We start from the raw sequence: 11,533 nt of genomic DNA, 5'->3' as shown, positions 1-11,533 counted from the left end.
AAGCTGAGGGAAGCAGGAGCAAAGCCCTGTTACCTCGCGAAAGTAATTCATCTTTTTAAGTCTGTCATCTCAACTACCACCGAGGCATTCGGTGATATTATGCACTTTCTCGTGGGTGGGGCTACGTCAAAGTCGGGGGAGCCTCAATCGAGCGCCCAGCCACGCCACAGACCCAGAACCCTCCCGACCCTCCCAGCGCCCAGCCCACTTAAACGGGCCAGCCCCCAAGGGCCTCGCCTGCCCGTTGCTCTGGTAACCGCACTCCCGTTTCCGGGATGGTGCCGGAAGTCACTTCTCATACGCTCTTCCGATTGGAGACTGGTCTTTCGTGGGGGCGGGCGCTGTTGGGGGGCGGAAGCAGCCGCAGGCATGGCGGCGGCAGTGCGGCTCCCGGTGCTCGTGCTGCTGCTCCTGGGGCCAGGCGGCCGGGGCCGTGCAGAGCCCCCACGCGACAGCCTGCGGGAGGAGCTCGTCATCACCCCGCTGCCTTCTGGAGACGTAGCCGCCACATTCCAGTTCCGCACGCGCTGGGATTCGGAGCTGCAGCGCGAAGAAGGTGAGAGGACGACGCTGGACGGAGAAACTGTGACACCTGCTGGGAGTGGGTGGGGGCAAGCCTTGCGGGAGGGGCCTAGTCCTGGTGGGGTTCTGGCCCGTGGGCGAGGAGCTGGGTCGGTGCGGGGGAGGATGGGATACTTATTGAAGAATCTCATTGTACCGCTGATGAAGCCAAGGTCCGGAGAGGGGCAGCGACTCCCAGCCCAGTGCTCGCTCCGCGGTTCCAGGCTGCCACTCTGAACTTCAGTTTGAGCCCTCTGTCCACAACACTGATGATGATGTTGCCGGTTGCCATTTACACCGGGTGCTACGTTCTGGGAAAGATTACTAGGAAGAAATTAGAGGTGTAGAGCGGTAAAGGCACTTGCTTAAGATCGCATCGCTGGTAACAGTCTGGTCTGGAATTCAGCTCTCTCTGATCCCAGAGCCTGGGGTCTACTGCTTCTTTGGGGTGGCCAGGAACCCTCCCACCACGATCATCTCTCACCTGCTTCCCCCTTCTCTAGTTTCTCATTATAGGCTCTTCCCCAAAGCCCTGGGGCAGTTGATCGCCAAGTATTCTCTCCGGGAGCTGCACCTGTCGCTCACTCAAGGCTTTTGGAGGACTCGGTACTGGGGGCCACCCTTCCTGCAGGCCCCATCGGGTGCCGAGCTCTGGGTCTGGTTCCAAGACACCGTCACCGAGTGAGTGCGCACCTTGAGGCCTGTTGCAGGCCATGGCGGGGCTGTGGCAGGGGAAAGTGTTATCTTGCCTCTGCCATTGGGGACAGCAGTTCCAGCAGGCAGTAATTCCATGGGGATAAAGCTGCCTTGGAAGTAAGAAATAATGTTACCACGGAGTGGCATGCTTTACTTTGCTGAATATACTTCTTTCCCCTACCTACTTCCAGACCGGAGGTAACACAACACATAAGTATCTCTGCAGAGGCAGATAACAAATAATTGAAGCTTACTTGGATGTAAGGCCAAACAAAACACTGTTGGGCTAGAATGGGCTAATAAGATGCCATATTTCTATATTAGAGGAATTGCTTTTGTTTGGGAGGGTTTGGGGTTGGGCATTGCTACTGGACCACAATTTCCTCTTAATTCCACTAGGAGAAATCAATTGCACAAGTATGATAAGATAAATTTTAGGGCGATAATAGGGAGTGGTGGGGACTGTGGCAGCCTACAAAGCTTGAGAGGATGGCTGACACTCGTCCCCTCTGGATTGTTGGTATGGGAATAGAGGCCCACTGTTGTAAGATACTCTCATGTTTGTTTGTTTTTTTAAGAGATACATGAAATCTAGATTTTATTGTGAAAATTGGCAAATTTAAATATCAGTAAGAAATTAAAAATGTAAGACATGCTATGTGGGTCAGTGTTGTGCACACCAAATGAAACACGATTCTGGTTTGGGTTGAGCTTTCAGGCTTCAAGTGTGCAATCTTTATATGAGGCTCAAAGCTTGGAGCGATTGAAAAGCCCTGAACAGAGGATTATTGGAAAAAACCCAGGACAGCACTAAGGTGATATCAAATGAAGAGCAAGCAGTGCCCCCCCCCCAAACTTGCCAAGGCTTCTACCTGAACACTAGTCCCTACCTTTCCCCCACCTGTTCTGCCATCACTGTCTTCCCTCAGCTCCTAACTGCCTGTAATATGGAGCTGATGTTTAGATTCCTAGTTTTGTGCTTTCTATGATTAATATAGAGAGCAAATCTGGTTTGGCATTTCTCTACGAAGAAAATACCTAATTTGATAATGCTGTGTTTTTGTGTGTTTTATTTCTTAAAATCCCAGAATATTTGTTTCCCCTTGTTCCATAAGTCTTTATAGATGTAAGACCTCCCACCTTGAAGATAGAACCCAGACTTACTTACCTTCCTGCCCAGGGTCCAGAGAAGTATAGATCAACGAATGTTGTCAGCCTGTGAGACGTGGGCACTTCCCATGGTGTTGTGAAACCCATAGGCGACTCAGACTTGCTCCCTGTCCCCATTGCTTACAGCCTCCTGGTTGAGGAGAAATGATGCTTAAGACAAGATGCTGCCACCACTTAGCCATTTCCCAGGAGAGTCTAGGGAGAGGCTCAGATGGTCAGAACCACAGCAGCACAGTTGGAGGCTGTGGCTGAGGAGGGAGCCTCCTTAAAAGTGGGCAGAGAGGCCGAGACCGGTTTGGCTCAGTGGATGGAGCGTCGGCCTGCGGACTGAGGGGTCCCAGGTTCGATTCCGGTCAAGGGCGTGTGCGTGGGTTGTGGGCACATCCCCGGTGGGAGATGTGCAGGAGGCAGCTGATCGGTGTTTCTCTCTCATCGATGTTTCTGACTCTCTATCTCTCTCCCTTCCTCTCTGTAAAAAATCAATAAAATATATTAAAAAAAAAAAAAAAAAAAAGTGGGCAGAGAGGAGTAAGGGGGGCGTTCCCAGGCAGGAAGAGGAATCACCTGAGCAAAGAGCTGAGTGGCTCAGGGAGCGAGGATGAAGGGGCTGGGCAGGGGCAGTGATGCCGTTCCAGCTCCATCAACTAGCCGGTCTAATGGTGTAGCAGCCAACGCAGGCTTTGGGACAGGAGCAGAGGCTGCTCTGGGACAGTGGGGGGTTTGTGTCTCCATCCAGTGTAGATACATCTTGGAAGGAGCTCAGTAACGTCCTCTCAGGGATCTTCTGCGCCTCTCTCAACTTCATCGACTCCACCAACACGGTCACCCCCACTGCCTCCTTCAAACCCCTGGGGCTGGCCAATGGTGAGAAGCCCTGTGGCCCTTTCCTTCTCCTTGTTACCTCTTGCCCAAACCCTATGCTTCCTTTCCCTCAGCTTCCTCTTTCCTCCGTGGGGCCAGATCATAAATCCCCTGGGTGTGCAGGCCCCAGAGAAGGCTTCCCAAGACTGTGCTGTCTGGGCATTGCCTTCTCCAGGGGGAGGAGAGGTCCCACTCCCAGCGGGGACTGTTAGGGTGGTGGCGCCAGAGGCGTATGGGGAGCAGGAGAGGGGGTCTGGCGGAGTGGGGCCCCAGACGGGCCTCTGTCTTTCGCAGACACTGATCACTATTTCCTACGCTATGCCGTGCTGCCGCGGGAGGTTGTCTGCACCGAGAACCTCACCCCCTGGAAGAAGCTCTTGCCCTGTAGTTCCAAGGTGAGGCCAGAGTGGTCTGAACATGGGTGGGAGCACTGGAGAGTGGCTGGAGTTAGCAAATGCCCTTTCACTGCCCGTCAGCCGGGTGTGTTTACAGATAACCTCTGCCTCATGCCCAGGTGCCCAGGTCACTGACCTTTCATCTCTTCCCGCCTCCTCCAGGCAGGCCTCTCTATGCTGCTGAAGGCTGATCGCTTGTTCCACTCGAGCTACCACTCCCAGGCAGTGCATATCCGCCCTATTTGCAGAGTAAGTCATGGGGAATGGGGGTGGGTGCCATCCCGAGGCTCTGAGAGAAAGTGCAGGCAAAGCACGTAGGCCAGGCTGAGCCAGTAGTAAATGGTAGATGCAGTGATGACTTCTCGGGACATTGGCCGCGCACCAAGGAAACCGAGTGGTTGCCTGGCAAGCGTTCAATAAATCTTTGTCATGGAGCTTAGTGGTTCAGAATAGCTGCTCAGTGTACCTGCTAGCTCAGCCACTCGCCGGCTGGCCTGACCTTGAGTGAATCATTTTGTTTTTCTGAGCCTGGTTTCCCCATCTGTCAAGTGAGAGTAATGGTAGTAGTTCTTCCCACGGTTGTTGGCAATGGTTCCAACTGATGCATAAAGCTGCTGGCACAGGGTATGGCACAAGGTCAAGTGCTCAGTAGTGAGTGGTAGCAAATCAATGGGTAGGGAGGATACATTGTAGACAAGGGACCACGTCCCGGTAGAGTCCCAGCGGCTCTGGGGTTGGAGTGATATCTCCTCATTGCTGCTGTCTGGCCCTTGGATAGAATGCTCGGTGTACCAGCATCTCCTGGGAGCTGAGGCAGACTCTTTCCGTTGTATTTGATGCCTTCGTCACGGGGCAGGGGAAGAAAGGTAAGCTACCATGGCAACCTATCTCTGCTCACCCATTGCCAGCCCCACCCTGTCTGTGCACGTCAGTCCTAGTCCCAGCCCCTGCTCAACCCTGCTCTCTTCTCCCCAGACTGGTCCCTCTTCCGGATGTTCTCCCGAACCCTCACAGAGCCCTGCCCCCTGGCTTCAGAGAGCCGAGTCTACGTGGACATCACCAGCTACAGCCAGGTACCAAGGTCTCCAGCCATAGCCGTTGCCCCATCCCCAAGGCTGATCTGCCCCTCTGCTCACTTCTCAGCCCTGCCCTGTGTCCCCAGGACAATGAGACATTGGAGGTGAACCCACCTCCCCTCACCACGTACCAGGATGTCATCCTGGGCACCCGGAAGACCTATGCTGTCTACGACTTGCTCGACACGGCCGTGATCAATAGCTCCCGCAACCTCAACCTCCAGCTCAAGTGGAAGAGACCCCCGGAGAATGGTGGGTGAGGGTGGGCCACCACACACTGAGGTGTCAGCTCATCATCATGCGATAACAGGCTAGTGTTTAGCTCAGATCTCTAGAGTCAGCATCTGGTTCTACATCCATTTCTTCAAAGCTCTCTGACTGTGGGCAGGTTCCTAACCTTACTGCCTCCTCTGGAAAAAGAGGACAGAAACACCTCGCAGATTGGATGAGATACCTAATGTACTAGTAAAATAGGGAGTTTGTCCATGCATTCATTTCATCAACAAACATTTTTTGAAGACAGAAGATAGCATCTGCATTTGAGAAACAATGTCTGCTAGTTGAAGCAGACATCAAACAATTAATTAATTGTGATTGAGTTCATTGTTACCCAGGAAAAGTGCAGAATACCATGAGAGCACCTGGTGTGGTTGGCAGGGGCACAGAGCTCAGCACATATGAGTATTTAGGAAATAATAGTAGTTCTGTGTCGCTGTGGGCTGGGGGAGATGGGGATGATTCCAGAACGCAGGTTTCCCAGTTCTGATAGCAGAGTTCTTCACCATGTCCTCTGGCTCTGAGACTCTGAGTGGGACCTGGGGAGTGGCAGGGGGGAGTGACCCTGTCCCGGAGGAGCTATTAACTGCTGACTGTGGTCTACGCAGAGGCCCCGCCAGTGCCCTTCCTGCACGCCCAGCGGTACGTGAGTGGCTACGGGCTGCAGAGCGGGGAGCTGAGCACGCTGCTGTACAACACCCACCCGTACCGGGCCTTCCCCGTGCTGCTCCTGGACATCGTGCCCTGGTACCTGCGGCTGTATGTGCACACCCTCACCATCACCTCCAAGGGCAAGGAGAACAAGCCAAGTGAGAGCTAGTCTCCCCACCCCTGCCCACCCCGCTCTCTCTCCTCCAGGTCTCCCAAACCCTCATTTCTCAGGGTAATTCCTGAAGTCCATACCCCAGAAAAACTACACAGGCAGAAAACGTTAGGGATAGTTTGACAAATGGAAAGGGTAGCCTCACTAATGCCAGGTCTGGAGTAATTTATAAAGCAAAAATGATCCACACATAGACTGGTGATTCTTAGTGAGCCCTGAGGAGGGCAGTAGTTTCCTGTCTTTTTCACTTTCTCCTTCCTGGGGCTCCAGGCACAATCTTTTGTGATGGTTCACAGGCTCTTTCTGCTAGTGGAAGGGCTAGCAAGAACAGCAGAGTATTGGGAATAAAGAAGATTACAGGCCTAGAGATGACGGTTTTTGCTTCCTTGGGTGGGAAGAAGTGTCGTTTTTAAACTTTATTTTTATTTTCTATTATTTTTCTGAAGGGGAGTCAGTATTTCCTGATTGCTTTTGTTAGGTGCCAGGATGGCACTAAATAAAGCACTTATTCTCTGGAGTGGGGAGAGACTGATGCTTCAGAAAGGGCTTCTCAGGGAAAGTCATCGCACCCCCCTGATGGCCAGGCTTCACGTCTTCTTGAAACCCCTCTGTCGTTTCCCATGTTTTCAAGCCTGTGGTTAATAGTTTTACTCACTGTCAGCACCACTACTTGTACCACCTTCAAAATACCTGCTTTGAACATCCTATCTATGTATTTTGTAGGGTGATTTTTACCTTTTGCTCTGGAAAACTTCAAACACAGCTGGAATAGTGCAATCAGCTCCCCTGCACCCACCAGCAGCTTCAGCAGTCTCTGGCTTCCTTTCATTTTTTTATCCCCCCTTCCCCCCCACACACACTTTTTTCTAGTGTGGCTATTTTTCTGCTGGAGTATCTTAAACAAGTCCTAGACATCATGTCACTTCGCCTTTAAGTACTTTAGTATATGTCTCAACAGATACAGGACTTAACAAAATATATGGCCTATCATTAATTCTGTTTCCCCCAATATCTTTAAAATAATCTCTCTCTTTTTAAAAAAATTTATTGATTTGAGAAAGAGAGAGGAAGGGGGAGAGAGAGAGAGAGAGAGAGAAATACCAGTTTGTTGTCCCACTTGTTTATGCATTCATTGGTTGATTCTTGTATGTGCTGTGACCGGGCATCAAACCTGCAACCTTGGCAGATCGGGACAAGGCTCTGACCAACCGAGCTACCCGCCCAGGGCCTAAGTCTCTTTAATCTGTAACAGTTTCCTTTTTTTGTTTTGTTTTGTTGGACAAGCTGGGTCATTTGTTGTACGGAATGTGCTACATTCTGGATTTGTTCTGTGTCAGTGTTTACATGTTCCTCCATCCCTGTCTTTCTTGGGTACTGACGGTTAGTGTTAGAGACTTCCTTAGCTTCAGGTCCCCTGTTTTTGGCAGGAAAACGCCCAGGTGGTTCTGTGAACTTCTTGTTGCATCACTTCTGGCACTTGATGTCTGCTGCCCAGTTTTCGTGATGTGGAGATTGATCCGTTGCTTGCCTGGATGGCTGCCCTGGAAGCACCTTTTTCCTTTTTTGAGACCCTGCTCCCTTCCCTGAGCCTGCCCGGCTTCTCTGATCCAGAGCCCACCTCTGGGTGCCCAGATCCGGGCCTCAAGGCCTCGATAGGTGGGGCAGGAGGTGCAGGTAGTCTGACCCCAGGGAGGAGGTATGGGGGATGCTTGAGCCGTGCCTGTCTCCAGGTTACATCCACTACCAGCCTGCCCAGGACCGGCTGCAGCCCCACCTCCTGGAGATGCTCATTCAGCTGCCGGCCAACTCGGTCACCAAGGTCTCCATCCAGTTTGAGCGGGCGCTGCTCAAGTGGACGGAGTACACCCCGGACCCCAACCACGGCTTCTACGTCAGGTGGGCGCCGACCCCCACGTGCTGCCCCCGCCCTCCAGACCCACCTTATCTGCCACCAACCCTGCCTCACGGAATACCCGCCTGCTTCTCTGCAGCCCGTCTGTCCTCAGTGCCCTCGTGCCCAGCGTGGTGGCGGCCAAGCCCGTGGACTGGGAAGAGAGTCCCCTCTTCAGCAGCCTGTAAGTGTGACTTCGGGGGGCAGTGGCTCAGATGGCCCGGTTCCTGCAGGGTGGGCCGGGCTCAGTGTTGCCTCTCCCCCAGCAACGTGGGGATTTCACTCAGTCCTAATAAGAGTCCCAGTGGTCTGCCATGTTAATACGGACTTTATAAAATGATTCTAATGTTTCCAGGAGAATAGATAGGTGAGAAGAGCAGTATCTAAAGCCTATATTTACTCACTGATGCTCTTAGCAAGGATTTGGTTGAGCACTTATGGAATGCCAGGAACTCCAGAGAGTGTCTGCTGCCCAACAGTAAACAAAAGGCTTGCCTCTGCCCGGCCACTGCTAAGCACATCCATGACCGTGAAAACGAACCATCCTCCGCCTTCTCTAGGGACCCCGAGAACCGCCAGAGGGGAGGCTCTGCTCTAGAGAGCAGTGGGGTCCCAGGTGGTGCTGGGAGTGACCTGGTGGGTGTCCAGGAAGGCTTCTCCGAGGAGGCGGCCTTTAGCTGAGAACGATGGCTGTGGAAGAGGCAGCCAAGTGAGGGCAGGGCCCTTTCCCCGTAGCACAGGCAGCTCTCCGTCAGCTTTAGGTATGGGCCTTCATCTCAGATGTCTCCTGTTGGAAAGGCTGGGAGGCTAAGAGAACTTTGGAAATCCCGACTGCCGAGCATTGGCCCAGTGCAGCCCGAGGGGAATGGGGTACGATAGGGAGGAGCAGGGGTCCTGCCTCACCACTCCTCCCTGACCCCCAGGTTCCCAGTCTCCGACAGTTCTAGCTACTTCGTGCGGCTCTACACGGAGCCGCTGCTGGTGAGCCTGCCAACGCCGGACTTCAGCATGCCCTACAACGTCATCTGCCTCACGTGCACGGTGGTGGCCGTGTGCTACGGCTCCTTCTACAACCTCCTCACCCGGACCTTCCACATCGAGGAGCCCAGAACGGGCGGCCTGGCCAAGAGGCTGGCTAACCTTATCCGGCGTGCCCGCGGCGTCCCCCCGCTCTGAGACCCTGAGGCCTGACCCTCATAGCCCGGCTGCTCTTTCTCTCTGGGGAGGGGTGGTGTGACCCCAAGGACTGTTTCTGGTACTTGCTCTCTCCAAAGTGCCCCTGGGCTAGGCCAGAGCTTAGAGCTGCACTGTGTAGTACAGTAGCAACTAGCCAATGTGGCATTTGAATTTAAGTTAATTTAAATTAAAATTTCACTCCCCCCACTGTGCTAGCCACATTTCAGGTGCTCAGTAACCAGAGTGGTTAAGTGGCTACTGTACTGGGCAGACATTTCCATCAGCGCAGAAAGTTCTCTCGGGCAGCACTGGCCTCGATCCCGGCTGTGCTACCACGGTGGTGTGGTAGATGGGATGTCCTGGTTGTGAAATAAAAAATGACTGTTTCCTTGGTTCTTTGCCTCCTGTCTCTTTAAGCCTGGGAAGAACTGGGCACTAGGGCTTGTTTGCTAAACTCCCCCATCTCCTCCCACTGCAGCCAGTCTGCTTACTCCTCCCCTACTGGCCTCCTCTGACAGTCGTTCCGGAACTCCCCGGGTTTGGCTGGGAGCGTTTATGTAAGTACATCCATGACCGTGAAAAGGAATCATCCTCCGCCTTTTCTAGGGGCCCTGAGAACCGGTCCCCTATCGGCGAGGGCAGAGCTGCAGCGGTGGGAGCTGTGTGTGGCAGTTTTCTAATGATTGTTCAACAACTGTTTGTTTCCCACAAGTAAGTGAAAATGACGCCGTTTCCTGGGGTCCAGACCGTATGGATTCAGTTGGGCTGGGTGTAGCCCGGCCTTCGAATTTTTACCAGGCTCCTCACGAGCTCGTGTTGCAGGAGGTCCTTAGGGCGCCCACGGGCTTTGAAGCCAAGCCCATTGGGTTGAAGCCTGCTTGCCGGCCTCCCCTTCTGGTTATATAATTCTGGATTCCTGTAAAACAGGTCCTGAGGTGGATGCCCATCCCTGCCCTATCTTCCGTCTCTTCCTCTGGCACAATTGTCATCAACTGTATGAGTGACATGCAGTCTGTCCCTCCCCCCCATCATGTGGCTTGGCTTCGAATGCCCTGTTCCACCAACCACACCCCCATTCAACTGCCTGAACCACTCTTACAAAACCAGATAAGTTATTGCTTCCTTCGGGAAGTCTTCCCTGAAACACTGGGCTGCTGTAGGTGCCCCTTCCTTCTGCTCCCACAGCTCCCTGATGTACCTTGACATATTCTTTATCACCCTGGGTGTTACTTTCCTTTAATTTCCATTAGACTCCGGGCTTCCTAGAGGCTCAGGGGCTGACTTCCAATCTGAACCTGATATAGGTCAGAACATTTAAGTGCTCAGTTAGCAAATGATAAGTGTATGAAAGGGTATAGGCTATTCTGGCTTGGGATTTGGAGTCCAGGCGTAGGGATGGATAGGGCGAGGGGCACCTGTGAACCCCACAAGGAAGAGTGCAGCTGCCTTTAACACAATGGTGGCAGTGATGTCGTGGAGCCAACACAGATGGGACTGCTTAGGTTGCCTCTGAGGGTTCCCAAGAGCCCTCAGGACACGTAAGCGATGTGTTCATCGATGTGTGAGTACGAAGGGAGCAGCTTAATCAAGATGCCTTGACTTGAGTTTATTCCCAAAGCAGTAAATAAGCAGGTGTAATGCGAAGGGCCAGGCGTGTGGATGTCTGAAGCTAAGTGGTCTTGGCAGTCTGCCTGGAGCATGCAGTTGTGGCCTGGCTGCCTTTTATACCCCCTGCCAAGGCAGTACCTGGAAATGACATCCACTACCGTGTCATATGTAATCTGTGCGGTGACAACACCCCATATCTCTAGCCTAGACCTCCTCCCTGAATCCAGGTTGCCACCTGCACGGGGCTGTCTAAAGGCATCTCGGATACAATATCTCCAAAACTGAGCTTATTATACCCTCTCATGCTCACCTGTAGTCGCCTCATCTCTGTTAATGGCACCTCTCCTCTTTCACTTGCCCCAGCCAAAAACCTTGGAGTCATCCTTGGTTCTTCTCTCTCACACGCCCTGTGGGCCCCATCGGCAAATCTGCTTTACCTTCAGAATCCAACTCCTTGTTACTACATCTCTGCTATCAAGTTATCAGTGAGCGAGACAAACGCAAACCAAAAACACATTGGAATCAGTGCTGTGATTCAGGGAACCAGGGAAGGGTTGATGCACTTTTCTGGGAGAGAAGAAAAGGATGGTTAGTTCTGACTTGGCACATAGCAGGTGCTCAGTTCTCTCTCTCTCTCTCTCTCTCTCTCTCTCTCTCTCTCTCCCTTTCCCTCTCCCTCTCCCTCTCCCTCTCCCCTCCCTCCCTCTCCCTTTGATGCTCAATGTCATTATTTATTAGTGAAATCCCACTGAATTGCTACTTTAGAATAGTTAATAGTTAATTACATATTTTATCAATTTTATCTGGATTTTGTCTTAATTAAAACAGGAAGAACAATGGGTGCATTTATACACTAGAAGTTCCATCTCTTGAATTTATGTGACCTACTGACTAAACACTATTGTATATGTTGTTTTTATTTTAAAATACTTTAAAATGTATTTTTTTTTTATTGAGTTCAGAGAGTAAGGGAGAGGGAGAGAGAGAGAGAGATAGAAGC

At 52.2% G+C, this 11,533-nt stretch overlaps 1 protein-coding gene across 1 annotated transcript; it reads left to right on the top strand.

Moving 5' to 3' along the window:
• The first annotated feature begins 342 nt into the window (after positions 1-342).
• Positions 343-9,320, top strand: PIGT (phosphatidylinositol glycan anchor biosynthesis class T). Its single transcript, XM_081097890.1, has 12 exons — positions 343-556; positions 1,065-1,242; positions 3,164-3,291; positions 3,583-3,683; positions 3,846-3,932; positions 4,462-4,549; positions 4,659-4,756; positions 4,846-5,011; positions 5,644-5,844; positions 7,589-7,754; positions 7,850-7,933; positions 8,673-9,320. The coding sequence occupies exons 1-12, from the start codon at positions 370-372 to the stop codon at positions 8,923-8,925; spliced, it is 1,737 nt and encodes a 578-aa protein (XP_080954016.1). The 5' UTR covers positions 343-369; the 3' UTR covers positions 8,926-9,320.
• The last annotated feature ends 2,213 nt before the right edge of the window (positions 9,321-11,533 follow it).

Source organism: Myotis nattereri, assembly GCF_964212035.1.
Source record: "Myotis nattereri genome assembly, chromosome: 8".
Taxonomy (NCBI): Eukaryota; Metazoa; Chordata; class Mammalia; order Chiroptera; family Vespertilionidae; genus Myotis; species Myotis nattereri.
This window is presented reverse-complemented; position numbering and strand designations above follow the sequence as displayed.